The sequence below is a fragment of the Oncorhynchus nerka genome, linkage group LG26, assembly GCF_034236695.1.
Source record: "Oncorhynchus nerka isolate Pitt River linkage group LG26, Oner_Uvic_2.0, whole genome shotgun sequence".
NCBI lineage: Eukaryota > Metazoa > Chordata > Actinopteri > Salmoniformes > Salmonidae > Oncorhynchus > Oncorhynchus nerka.
The window spans coordinates 40223230-40237347 of record NC_088421.1 but is presented as its reverse complement, the minus strand read 5'-3'; the positions used below and the strand labels follow the sequence as shown (position 1 = coordinate 40237347).

Sequence of the window (14118 nt, the reverse complement as noted above, 5' to 3'; positions counted from 1 at the left end):
GCTGATCTCTCTGTTTAGGAAGGGTTGTGTTTCTGGTAAGTACAGTAGCTGATCTCTCTGTTTAGGAAGGGTTGTGTTTCTGGTAAGTACAGTAGCTGATATCTCTCTGTAGGAAGGTTTGTGTTTCTGGTACATACAGTAGCTGATCTCTCTGTTTAGGAAGGGTTATTGTTTCTGGTAAGTACAGTAGCTGATCTCTCTGTAGGAAGGTTTGTGTTTCTGGTACATACAGTAGCTGATCTCTCTCTTTAGGAAGGGTTATTGTTTCTGGTACAGTAGCTGATCTCTCTGTAGGAAGTGTTTCTGGTAATACAGTAGCTGATCTCTCTGTAGGAAGGGTTGTGTTTCTGGTACATACAGTAGCTGATCTCTCTGTTTAGGAAGGGTTATTGTTTCTGGTACATACAGTAGCTGATCTCTCTCTTTAGGAAGGGTTATTGTTTCTGGTAAGTACAGTAGCTGATCTCTCTGTAGGAAGGGTTATTGTTTCTGGTAAGTACAGTAGCTGATCTCTCTGTAGGAAGGGTTATTGTTTCTGGTAAGTACAGTAGCTGATCTCTCTCTGTAGGAAGGGTTGTGTTTATGGTACATACAGTAGCTGATCTCTCTGTTTAGGAAGGTTTGTGTTTCTGGTACATACAGTAGCTGATCTCTCTCTGTAGGAAGGTTTGTGTTTCTGGTACATACAGTAGCTGATCTCTCTGTTTAGGAAGGGTTGTGTTTCTGGTACATACAGTAGCTGATCTCTCTGTTTAGGAAGGGTTGTGTTTCTGGTACATACAGTAGCTGATCTCTCTGTTTAGGAAGGGTTGTGTTTCTGGTAAGTACAGTAGCTGATCTCTCTGTAGGAAGGGTTGTGTTTCTGGTACATACAGTAGCTGATCTCTCTGTTTAGGAAGGGTTGTGTTTCTGGTACATACAGTAGCTGATCTCTCTGTTTAGGAAGGGTTGTGTTTCTGGTACATACAGTAGCTGATCTCTCTGTTTAGGAAGGGTTGTGTTTCTGGTACATACAGTAGCTGATCTCTCTTTAGGAAGGGTTTGTGTTTCTGGTACATACAGTAGCTGATCTCTCTGTTTAGGAAGGTTTGTGTTTCTGGTAAGTACAGTAGCTGATCTCTCTGTAGGAAGGTTTGTGTTTCTGGTAAGTACAGTAGCTGATCTCTCTCTTTAGGAAGGGTTGTGTTTCTGGTAAGTACAGTAGCTGATCTCTCTATTTAGGAATTTTTGTGTTTCTGGTACATACAGTAGCTGCTCTCTCTGTTTAGGAAGGGTTGTGTTTCTGGTAAGTACAGTAGCTGATCTCTCTGTTTAGGAAGGGTTGTGTTTATGGTAAGTACAGTAGCTGATATCTCTCTGTAGGAAGGTTTGTGTTTCTGGTACATACAGTAGCTGATCTCTCTGTTTAGGAAGGGTTATTGTTTCTGGTAATACAGTAGCTGATCTCTCTGTAGGAAGGTTTGTGTTTCTGGTACATACAGTAGCTGATCTCTCTCTTTAGGAAGGGTTATTGTTTCTGGTAAGTACAGTAGCTGATCTCTCTGTAGGAAGGGTTATTGTTTCTGGTAAGTACAGTAGCTGATCTCTCTGTAGGAAGGGTTGTGTTTCTGGTACATACAGTAGCTGATCTCTCTGTTTAGGAAGGGTTGTGTTTCTGGTACATACAGTAGCTGATCTCTCTGTTTAGGAAGGGTTTTGTTTCTGGTACATACAGTAGCTGATCTCTCTGTAGGAAGGGTTATTGCTAGCTGATCTCTCTGTAGGAAGGGTTCTCTGATCTCTCTGTAGGAAGGTTTGTGTTTCTGGTACATACAGTAGCTGATCTCTCTGTTTAGGAAGGTTTGTGTTTCTGGTACATACAGTAGCTGATCTCTCTGTTTAGGAAGGGTTGTGTTTCTGGTACATACAGTAGCTGATCTCTCTGTTTAGGAAGGGTTGTGTTTCTGGTACATACAGTAGCTGATCTCTGTTTAGGAAGGGTTTGTGTTTCTGGTACATACAGTAGCTGATCTCTCTGTTTAGGAAGGGTTGTGTTTCTGGTACAGTACAGTAGCTGATCTCTCTGTAGGAAGGGTTGTGTTTCTGGTACATACAGTAGCTGATCTCTGTTTAGGAAGGGTTGTGTTTCTGGTACATACAGTAGCTGATCTCTCTGTTTAGGAAGGGTTGTGTTTCTGGTACATACAGTAGCTGATCTCTCTGTTTAGGAAGGGTTGTGTTTCTGGTACATACAGTAGCTGATCTCTCTCTTTAGGAAGGGTTATTGTTTCTGGTACATACAGTAGCTGATCTCTCTGTTTAGGAAGGTTTGTGATACAGTAGCTGATCTCTCTGTAGGAAGATTTGTGTTTCTGGTACATACAGTAGCTGATCTCTCTCTTTAGGAAGGGTTGTGTTTCTGGTAAGTACAGTAGCTGATCTCTCTCTTTAGGAAGGTTTGTGTTTCTGGTACATACAGTAGCTGATCTCTGTTTAGGAAGGGTTGTGTTTCTGGGAGTACAGTAGCTGATCTCTCTGTTTAGGAAGGGTTGTGTTTCTGGTACAGTACAGTAGCTGATCTCTCTGTTTAGGAAGGTTTGTGTTTCTGGTACATACAGTAGCTGATCTCTCTGTTTAGGAAGGGTTGTGTTTCTGGTACAGTAGCTGATATCTCTCTTTAGGAAGGATTGTGTTTCTGGTACATACAGTAGCTGATCTCTCTGTTTAGGAAGGGTTATTGTTTCTGGTACATACAGTAGCTGATCTCTCTGTTTAGGAAGGGTTGTGTTTATGGTACATACAGTAGCTGATCTCTCTTTAGGAAGGGTTGTGTTTCTGGTACATACAGTAGCTGATCTCTCTGTTTAGGAAGGGTTGTGTTTCTGGTACATACAGTAGCTGATCTCTCTCTTTAGGAAGGGTTGTGTTTCTGGTACATACAGTAGCTGATCTCTCTGTTTAGGAAGGTTTGTGTTTCTGGTACATACAGTAGCTGATCTCTCTGTTTAGGAAGGGTTGTGTTTATGGTACATACAGTAGCTGATCTCTCTCTTTAGGAAGGGTTGTGTTTCTGGTACATACAGTAGCTGATCTCTCTGTTTAGGAAGGGTTGTGTTTCTGGTACATACAGTAGCTGATCTCTCTCTTTAGGAAGGGTTGTGTTTCTGGTACATACAGTAGCTGATCTCTCTGTTTAGGAAGGTTTGTGTTTCTGGTACATACAGTAGCTGATCTCTCTGTTTAGGAAGGTTTGTGTTTCTGGTACATACAGTAGCTGATCTCTCTGTAGGAAGGTTTGTGTTTCTGGTCCATACAGTAGCTGATCTCTCTGTAGGAAGGTTTGTGTTTCTGGTACATACAGTAGCTGATATCTCTGTAGGAAGGTTTGTGTTTCTGGTACATACAGTAGCTGATCTCTCTCTGTAGGAAGGTTTGTGTTTCTGGTACGTACAGTAGCTGATCTCTCTGTTTAGGAAGGTTTGTGTTTCTGGTACATACAGTAGCTGATCTCTCTGTGTAGGAAGGGTTGTGTTTATGGTACATACAGTAGCTGATCTCTCTGTTTAGGAAGGGTTTGTGTTTCTGGTACATACAGTAGCTGATCTCTCTGTAGGAAGGGTTATTGTTTCTGGTACGTACAGTAGCTGATCTCTCTGTTTAGGAAGGTTTGTGTTTCTGGTACATACAGTAGCTGATCTCTCTGTGTAGGAAGGGTTGTGTTTATGGTACATACAGTAGCTGATCTCTCTGTTTAGGAAGGTTTGTGTTTCTGGTACATACAGTAGCTGATCTCTCTGTTTAGGAAGGGTTGTGTTTCTGGTACATACAGTAGCTGATCTCTCTCTGTAGGAAGGTTTGTGTTTCTGGTACATACAGTAGCTGATCTCTCTGTTTAGGAAGGTTTGTGTTTCTGGTACATACAGTAGCTGATCTCTCTGTAGGAAGGTTTGTGTTTCTGGTACATACAGTAGCTGATATCTCTGTAGGAAGGTTTGTGTTTCTGGTACATACAGTAGCTGATCTCTCTGAGTAGGAAGGGTTGTGTTTATGGTACATACAGTAGCTGATCTCTCTGTTTAGGAAGGGTTTGTGTTTCTGGTACATACAGTAGCTGATCTCTCTGTAGGAAGGGTTATTGTTTCTGGTACGTACAGTAGCTGATCTCTCTGTTTAGGAAGGTTTGTGTTTCTGGTACATACAGTAGCTGATCTCTCTGTGTAGGAAGGGTTGTGTTTATGGTACATACAGTAGCTGATCTCTCTGTTTAGGAAGGTTTGTGTTTCTGGTACATACAGTAGCTGATCTCTCTGTTTAGGAAGGGTTGTGTTTCTGGTACATACAGTAGCTGATCTCTCTGTTTAGGAAGGGTTGTGTTTCTGGTACATACAGTAGCTGATCTCTCTCTTTAGGAAGGGTTGTGTTTCTGGTACATACAGTAGCTGATCTCTCTGTTTAGGAAGGGTTGTGTTTCTGGTACATACAGTAGCTGATCTCTCTCTTTAGGAAGGGTTGTGTTTCTGGTACATACAGTAGCTGATCTCTCTGTTTAGGAAGGTTTGTGTTTCTGGTACATACAGTAGCTGATCTCTCTGTTTAGGAAGGTTTGTGTTTCTGGTACATACAGTAGCTGATCTCTCTGTTTAGGAAGGTTTGTGTTTCTGGTACATACAGTAGCTGATCTCTCTGTTTAGGAAGGTTTGTGTTTCTGGTACATACAGTAGCTGATCTCTCTGTTTAGGAAGGTTTGTGTTTCTGGTACATACAGTAGCTGATCTCTCTCTTTAGGAAGGGTTGTGTTTCTGGTACATACAGTAGCTGATCTCTCTCTGTAGGAAGGTTTGTGTTTCTGGTACATACAGTAGCTGATCTCTCTCTTTAGGAAGGGTTGTGTTTCTGGTACATACAGTAGCTGATCTCTGTTTAGGAAGGTTTGTGTTTCTGGTACATACAGTAGCTGATCTCTCTGTTTAGGAAGGTTTGTGTTTCTGGTACATACAGTAGCTGATCTCTCTGTAGGAAGGTTTGTGTTTCTGGTACATACAGTAGCTGATCTCTCTGTAGGAAGGTTTGTGTTTCTGGTACATACAGTAGCTGATATCTCTGTAGGAAGGTTTGTGTTTCTGGTACATACAGTAGCTGATCTCTCTCTGTAGGAAGGTTTGTGTTTCTGGTACATACAGTAGCTGATCTCTCTGTTTAGGAAGGTTTGTGTTTCTGGTACATACAGTAGCTGATCTCTCTGTGTAGGAAGGGTTGTGTTTATGGTACATACAGTAGCTGATCTCTCTGTTTAGGAAGGTTTGTGTTTCTGGTACATACAGTAGCTGATCTCTCTGTAGGAAGGGTTTTGTTTCTGGTACGTACAGTAGCTGATCTCTCTGTTTAGGAAGGTTTGTGTTTCTGGTACATACAGTAGCTGATCTCTCTGTTTAGGAAGGTTTGTGTTTCTGGTACATACAGTAGCTGATCTCTCTGTTTAGGAAGGTTTGTGTTTCTGGTACATACAGTAGCTGATCTCTCTCTGTAGGAAGGTTTGTGTTTCTGGTACATACAGTAGCTGATCTATCTGTTTAGGAAGGTTTGTGTTTCTGGTACATACAGTAGCTGATCTCTCTCTGTAGGAAGGTTTGTGTTTCTGGTACATACAGTAGCTGATATCTCTGTAGGAAGGTTTGTGTTTCTGGTACATACAGTAGCTGTTAGGAAGGGTTGTGTTTCTGGTACATACAGTAGCTGATCTCTCTGTTTAGGAAGGTTTGTGTTTCTGGTACATACAGTAGCTGATCTCTCTGTAGGAAGGGTTATTGTTTCTGGTACATACAGTAGCTGATCTCTCTGTTTAGGAAGGTTTGTGTTTCTGGTACATACAGTAGCTGATCTCTCTGTGTAGGAAGGGTTGTGTTTCTGGTACATACAGTAGCTGATCTCTCTGTTTAGGAAGGTTTGTGTTTCTGGTACATACAGTAGCTGATCTCTCTGTTTAGGAAGGGTTGTGTTTCTGGTACATACAGTAGCTGATCTCTCTGTTTAGGAAGGGTTGTGTTTATGGTACATACAGTAGCTGATCTCTCTGTTTAGGAAGGTTTGTGTTTCTGGTACATACAGTAGCTGATCTCTCTGTTTAGGAAGGGTTGTGTTTCTGGTACATACAGTAGCTGATCTCTCTCTTTAGGAAGGGTTGTGTTTCTGGTACATACAGTAGCTGATCTCTCTGTTTAGGAAGGGTTGTGTTTCTGGTACATACAGTAGCTGATCTCTCTCTTTAGGAAGGGTTGTGTTTCTGGTACATACAGTAGCTGATCTCTCTGTTTAGGAAGGTTTGTGTTTCTGGTACATACAGTAGCTGATCTCTCTGTTTAGGAAGGGTTGTGTTTATGGTACATACAGTAGCTGATCTCTCTTTAGGAAGGGTTGTGTTTCTGGTACATACAGTAGCTGATCTCTCTGTTTAGGAAGGGTTGTGTTTCTGGTACATACAGTAGCTGATCTCTCTCTTTAGGAAGGGTTGTGTTTCTGGTACATACAGTAGCTGATCTCTCTGTTTAGGAAGGTTTGTGTTTCTGGTACATACAGTAGCTGATCTCTCTGTTTAGGAAGGTTTGTGTTTCTGGTACATACAGTAGCTGATCTCTCAGTAAGAAGGTTTGTGTTTCTGGTCCATACAGTAGCTGATCTCTCTGTAGGAAGGTTTGTGTTTCTGGTACATACAGTAGCTGATATCTCTGTAGGAAGGTTTGTGTTTCTGGTACATACAGTAGCTGATCTCTCTGTTTAGGAAGGTTTGTGTTTCTGGTACAGTAGCTGATCTCTCTGTTTAGGAAGGTTTGTGCTGATCTCTCTGTGTAGGAAGGGTTGTGTTTATGGTACATACAGTAGCTGATCTCTCTGTTTAGGAAGGGTTTGTGTTTCTGGTACATACAGTAGCTGATCTCTCTGTAGGAAGGGTTATTGTTTCTGGTACGTACAGTAGCTGATCTCTCTGTTTAGGAAGGTTTGTGTTTCTGGTACATACAGTAGCTGATCTCTCTGTGTAGGAAGGGTTGTGTTTATGGTACATACAGTAGCTGATCTCTCTGTTTAGGAAGGTTTGTGTTTCTGGTACATACAGTAGCTGATCTCTGTTTAGGAAGGGTTGTGTTTCTGGTACATACAGTAGCTGATCTCTCTCTGTAGGAAGGTTTGTGTTTCTGGTACATACAGTAGCTGATCTATCTGTTTAGGAAGGTTTGTGTTTCTGGTACATACAGTAGCTGATCTCTCTGTAGGAAGGTTTGTGTTTCTGGTACATACAGTAGCTGATATCTCTGTAGGAAGGTTTGTGTTTCTGGTACATACAGTAGCTGATCTCTCTGTAGGAAGGGTTGTGTTTATGGTACATACAGTAGCTGATCTCTGTTTAGGAAGGGTTTGTGTTTCTGGTACATACAGTAGCTGATCTCTCTGTAGGAAGGGTTTGTGTTTCTGGTACGTACAGTAGCTGATCTCTCTGTTTAGGAAGGTTTGTGTTTCTGGTACATACAGTAGCTGATCTCTCTGTGTAGGAAGGGTTGTGTTTATGGTACATACAGTAGCTGATCTCTCTGTTTAGGAAGGTTTGTGTTTCTGGTACATACAGTAGCTGATCTCTCTGTTTAGGAAGGGTTGTGTTTCTGGTACATACAGTAGCTGATCTCTCTGTTTAGGAAGGGTTGTGTTTCTGGTACATACAGTAGCTGATCTCTCTCTTTAGGAAGGGTTGTGTTTCTGGTACATACAGTAGCTGATCTCTCTGTTTAGGAAGGGTTGTGTTTCTGGTACATACAGTAGCTGATCTCTCTCTTTAGGAAGGGTTGTGTTTCTGGTACATACAGTAGCTGATCTCTCTGTTTAGGAAGGTTTGTGTTTCTGGTACATACAGTAGCTGATCTCTGTTTAGGAAGGGTTGTGTTTCTGGTACATACAGTAGCTGATCTCTCTCTTTAGGAAGGGTTGTGTTTCTGGTACATACAGTAGCTGATCTCTCTGTTTAGGAAGGTTTGTGTTTCTGGTACATACAGTAGCTGATCTCTCTCTTTAGGAAGGGTTGTGTTTCTGGTACATACAGTAGCTGATCTCTCTGTTTAGGAAGGTTTGTGTTTCTGGTACATACAGTAGCTGATCTCTCTGTTTAGGAAGGTTTGTGTTTCTGGTACATACAGTAGCTGATCTCTCTGTTTAAGAAGGTTTGTGTTTCTGGTACATACAGTAGCTGATCTCTCTCTGTAGGAAGGTTTGTGTTTCTGGTACATACAGTAGCTGATATCTCTGTAGGAAGGTTTGTGTTTCTGGTACATACAGTAGCTGATCTCTCTGTTTAGGAAGGTTTGTGTTTCTGGTACATACAGTAGCTGATCTCTCTGTTTAGGAAGGTTTGTGTTTCTGGTACATACAGTAGCTGATCTCTCTGTGTAGGAAGGGTTGTGTTTCTGGTACATACAGTAGCTGATCTCTCTGTTTAGGAAGGGTTTGTGTTTCTGGTACATACAGTAGCTGATCTCTCTGTAGGAAGGGTTGTGTTTCTGGTACGTACAGTAGCTGATCTCTCTGTTTAGGAAGGTTTGTGTTTCTGGTACATACAGTAGCTGATCTCTCTGTGTAGGAAGGGTTGTGTTTCTGGTACATACAGTAGCTGATCTCTCTGTTTAGGAAGGTTTGTGTTTCTGGTACATACAGTAGCTGATCTCTCTGTTTAGGAAGGTTTGTGTTTCTGGTACATACAGTAGCTGATCTCTCTCTGTAGGAAGGTTTGTGTTTCTGGTACATACAGTAGCTGATCTCTCTGTTTAGGAAGGTTTGTGTTTCTGGTACATACAGTAGCTGATCTCTCTCTGTAGGAAGGTTTGTGTTTCTGGTACATACAGTAGCTGATATCTCTGTAGGAAGGTTTGTGTTTCTGGTACATACAGTAGCTGATCTCTCTCTTTAGGAAGGTTTGTGTTTCTGGTACATACAGTAGCTGATCTCTCTGTTTAGGAAGGTTTGTGTTTCTGGTACATACAGTAGCTGATCTCTCTGTAGGAAGGTTTGTGTTTCTGGTACGTACAGTAGCTGATCTCTCTGTTTAGGAAGGTTTGTGTTTCTGGTACATACAGTAGCTGATCTCTCTGTTTAGGAAGGTTTGTGTTTCTGGTACATACAGTAGCTGATCTCTCTGTTTAGGAAGGTTTGTGTTTCTGGTACATACAGTAGCTGATCTCTCTGTTTAGGAAGGTTTGTGTTTCTGGTACATACAGTAGCTGATCTCTCTGTTTAGGAAGGGTTGTGTTTCTGGTACATACAGTAGCTGATCTCTCTCTTTAGGAAGGGTTGTGTTTCTGGTACATACAGTAGCTGATCTCTCTGTTTAGGAAGGTTTGTGTTTCTGGTACATACAGTAGCTGATCTCTCTCTTTAGGAAGGTTTGTGTTTCTGGTACATACAGTAGCTGATCTCTCTGTTTAGGAAGGGTTGTGTTTCTGGTACATACAGTAGCTGATCTCTCTTTAGGAAGGGTTGTGTTTCTGGTACATACAGTAGCTGATCTCTCTGTTTAGGAAGGTTTGTGTTTCTGGTACATACAGTAGCTGATCTCTCTGTTTAGGAAGGTTTGTGTTTCTGGTACATACAGTAGCTGATCTCTCTGTTTAGGAAGGGTTGTGTTTCTGGTACATACAGTAGCTGATCTCTCTGTTTAGGAAGGGTTGTGTTTCTGGTACATACAGTAGCTGATCTCTCTGTTTAGGAAGGGTTGTGTTTCTGGTACATACAGTAGCTGATCTCTGTTTAGGAAGGTTTGTGTTTCTGGTACATACAGTAGCTGATCTCTCTGTTTAGGAAGGTTTGTGTTTCTGGTACATACAGTAGCTGATCTCTCTGTAGGAAGGTTTGTGTTTCTGGTACATACAGTAGCTGATCTCTCTGTAGGAAGGTTTGTGTTTCTGGTACATACAGTAGCTGATATCTCTGTAGGAAGGTTTGTGTTTCTGGTACATACAGTAGCTGATCTCTCTCTGTAGGAAGGTTTGTGTTTCTGGTACATACAGTAGCTGATCTCTCTGTTTAGGAAGGTTTGTGTTTCTGGTACATACAGTAGCTGATCTCTCTGTTTAGGAAGGGTTGTGTTTCTGGTACATACAGTAGCTGATCTCTCTGTTTAGGAAGGGTTTGTGTTTCTGGTACATACAGTAGCTGATCTCTCTGTAGGAAGGGTTGTGTTTCTGGTACATACAGTAGCTGATCTCTCTGTTTAGGAAGGTTTGTGTTTCTGGTACATACAGTAGCTGATCTCTCTCTGTAGGAAGGGTTGTGTTTCTGGTACATACAGTAGCTGATCTCTCTGTTTAGGAAGGTTTGTGTTTCTGGTACATACAGTAGCTGATCTCTCTGTTTAGGAAGGTTTGTGTTTCTGGTACATACAGTAGCTGATCTCTCTCTGTAGGAAGGTTTGTGTTTCTGGTACATACAGTAGCTGATCTCTCTGTTTAGGAAGGTTTGTGTTTCTGGTACATACAGTAGCTGATCTCTCTGTAGGAAGGTTTGTGTTTCTGGTACATACAAGCTGATCTCTCTGTAGGAAGGTTTGTGTTTCTGGTACATACAGTAGCTGATCTCTCTGTTTAGGAAGGTTTGTGTTTCTGGTACATACAGTAGCTGATCTCTCTGTTTAGGAAGGGTTTGTGTTTCTGGTACATACAGTAGCTGATCTCTCTGTTTAGGAAGGTTTGTGTTTCTGGTACATACAGTAGCTGATCTCTGTTTAGGAAGGTTTGTGTTTCTGGTACATACAGTAGCTGATCTCTCTGTTTAGGAAGGGTTGTGTTTCTGGTACATACAGTAGCTGATCTCTCTGTTTAGGAAGGTTTGTGTTTCTGGTACATACAGTAGCTGATCTCTCTGTTTAGGAAGGGTTGTGTTTCTGGTACATACAGTAGCTGATCTCTCTGTTTAGGAAGGGTTGTGTTTCTGGTACATACAGTAGCTGATCTCTCTGTAGGAAGGTTTGTGTTTCTGGTACATACAGTAGCTGATCTCTCTTTAGGAAGGTTTGTGTTTCTGGTACATACAGTAGCTGATCTCTCTTTAGGAAGGGTTGTGTTTCTGGTACATACAGTAGCTGATCTCTCTGTTTAGGAAGGTTTGTGTTTCTGGTACATACAGTAGCTGATCTCTCTGTTTAGGAAGGGTTGTGTTTCTGGTACATACAGTAGCTGATCTCTCTGTAGGAAGGTTTGTGTTTCTGGTACATACAGTAGCTGATCTCTCTCTTTAGGAAGGGTTGTGTTTCTGGTACATACAGTAGCTGATCTCTCTCTTTAGGAAGGGTTGTGTTTCTGGTACATACAGTAGCTGATCTCTCTCTTTAGGAAGGGTTGTGTTTCTGGTACATACAGTAGCTGATCTCTCTCTGTAGGAAGGGTTGTGTTTCTGGTACATACAGTAGCTGATCTCTCTCTGTAGGAAGGTTTGTGTTTCTGGTACATACAGTAGCTGATCTCTCTCTGTAGGAAGGTTTGTGTTTCTGGTAAGTACAGTAGCTGATCTCTCTCTGTAGGAAGGTTTGTGTTTCTGGTACATACAGTAGCTGATCTCTCTCTGCAGATTAGTTGGGTTTATGAACCTTTTTTGGGTCCTTTGTTACTACTGGTATGCAATTGACCTTTGGCACTAATTGCAGGTGGAAACCCCAAGGGGAACTTGTTAGTGAGGGCAGCTACTGTGTGTGGGACTAAAATAGCCCACTGAGACAGTATTTCAGACTAATGATCATTGTTCTACATTGTGAGTGTGAGGAGTTGCGTATGTTAGGGTCATTAGGATGTGCTGCAGCATACACAACAAACCAATTTCCTTTGTTAGCCCTCATAGTCCGTATGATTTAATGTTACTGTAGCAAGGTTTGAAAGGAGTTGGAACATAACACAAACACACACAAGACTGCCATGATGCAAGTACAAGGCAGGCATCTGTCTACTAGACAATTATTAGCTTAAAGCATTTTGAAACTTGGATCATTTCCTTTTTTCCAAATTAAATTCTACAATGCCTATTATCATTATGATACACAATTACAGAGACAAGTGGACTGAGAAACCAAAACCAAACTTCCCTACAGCAATAATGTCATAGTGATTAATGTTGTGTCTTTCTTCATCTCACAACAACTCATTGATTAGCAAAGAGCCACAACATTAATAAATTAGTAGATTGTGACAATGTATGGAGTGTGCTGAAAGTAGCTTCTGGGCTGTGAACCCTGAGTAAACCAAAGAGGAAATAGAGGAGCTAAGTAATCAAAGCCTTATTAACTACTGTTGCCCTCCAGCCATTGAGGATGCGAAAGCATTGCTCCTTTGTAGCATTCAAATCTAGTGAATTGCTATGTAATATTGCCAGAAAGAGTGTATTTTTGTGTGTCCTTGTGTATGATTGGATCCTTGCAAATTTCTTTCAATTAGCAAAATAGAACTGCTGCCCCCAATAATGAGACCATGTGTCCAGAGAGGGATGAATTGTGGAGCCAAGTTATTTTGCCCCTGAGACTGTCCTAATATGGACCAGTAGTTCAGAGGAGAAAGCTAGAACATGTAACATACAAGTCAGTCCTTTGGAGTTGCAATGAACTGGGGAGTTTGATCAGTGGTCACAGTCAGGGGTCGTGTTCATTAGGGCACGCAACAGAAAACGTTTTAAAATGTTTGGCAACAGAGAATGAAAATGACTGATTCTGAATGGACCCTTCCAGAAGTCCCTTCCAGTTTCAGTCCGTTCTCTTTCCCTCTTCAGGCCATGGCGATAATGGTGACTCCATGGTCACGTCCCATGAGATGGGCCTTACGTGCAGCCAGCATCAGCAGCAGGCCTGCGGTCACCTCCAGGCTGAAGGAGAGACAGGCCATACCCAACGACCAGCCATAGGACACATGGACGCTGGCCAGAATCTCAGGTTCCAACAGTTCCCGAGCCCGTTGGCAGTAGCTGACGTAAACGCTCAACCCGGAGAGGGTGAAGAGACCTGGATGGATACAGACAGATAGTCAAAGTTTGGCCGGGATTCAATCAAAGGCACATTATGGAGCAGCACACTAGACAGCTGACAATACACTTTTTAAAGTTACTTTACGTTCTTGCCATCATCTGCAGTATTTACCATAGTCTAGTTTGCTGTTCTGGAACGTGCATTGGATTGAATCCAAGTTACTCAAATACAGTGAGAGATCAAGTATTTCCTTCATTGTTCTAATTATAGATTGACTCTTGGGAGTGTCCAGCATTGATATCTATTTATAATTTATCATGATTCTGTTGGATCCATAAAAAAGCATTGGAGAAGATCTGAGGTCCCTCCCCTCGGACCATCTCTTCCAATGGGTTTCAAGAGGAGGTGAGGTGAGAGGATTGTGGGAAAATACATTTGAGATCCGCTAGAGGTATTAGCACACAGCTGTCATGCAACACAATGTACAAGGTTATCTATTGGGTCTTGACCTCAGAGTTGTAATTATCAGTATTCTGACCTTCTGGTCAGTGCATTCAACTAAGGTTGGCAAGAAAAACACATGCCACAGTCATAGTAAGTGTGACAGACATCACTGTGCTTGCTTAGCTTAACCACTTCATCCCTAACAAGCTCACCCCAAGACTAGAACCCTGGACAACTGCCTCACAAACACACCTGACCACCCTCCTTTATCACGTCTTAGCTAACTCACCCCGAGACTAGAACCCTGGACCACTGCCTCACAAACACACCTGACCACCCTCCTTGATAACTTCTTAGCCAACTCACCCCGAGACTAGAACCCTGGACCACTGCCTCACAAACACACCTGACCGCCCTCCTTGATCACGTCTTAGCCAACTCACCCCGAGACTAGAACCCTGGACCACTGCCTCACAAACACACCTGACCACCCTCCTTGATCACGTCTTAGCCAACTCACCCCGAGACTAGAACCCTGGACCACTGCCTCACAAACACACCTGACCACCCTCCTTGATAACGTCTTAGCCAACTCACCCCGAGACTAGAACCCTGGACCACTGCCTCACAAACACACCTGACCACCCTCCTTGATCACGTCTTAGCCAACTCACCCCGAGACTAGAACCCTGGACCACTGCCTCACAAACACACCTGACCAC

At 42.3% G+C, this 14118-nt stretch overlaps 1 protein-coding gene across 1 annotated transcript in view; it reads right to left on the bottom strand.

The window, feature by feature from the left end:
- Positions 1–11838: 11838 nt before the first annotated feature.
- The window catches only part of LOC135564949 (transmembrane protein 235-like), a 32061-nt gene continuing 29781 nt past the window's right edge, over positions 11839–14118 (bottom strand). The window contains exon 4 of the mRNA XM_065011030.1: positions 11839–12988. Within this exon, the coding sequence (XP_064867102.1) occupies positions 12756–12988 (233 nt within the window). The 3' untranslated portion in view covers positions 11839–12755. The remainder of the gene's footprint in view (positions 12989–14118) is intronic.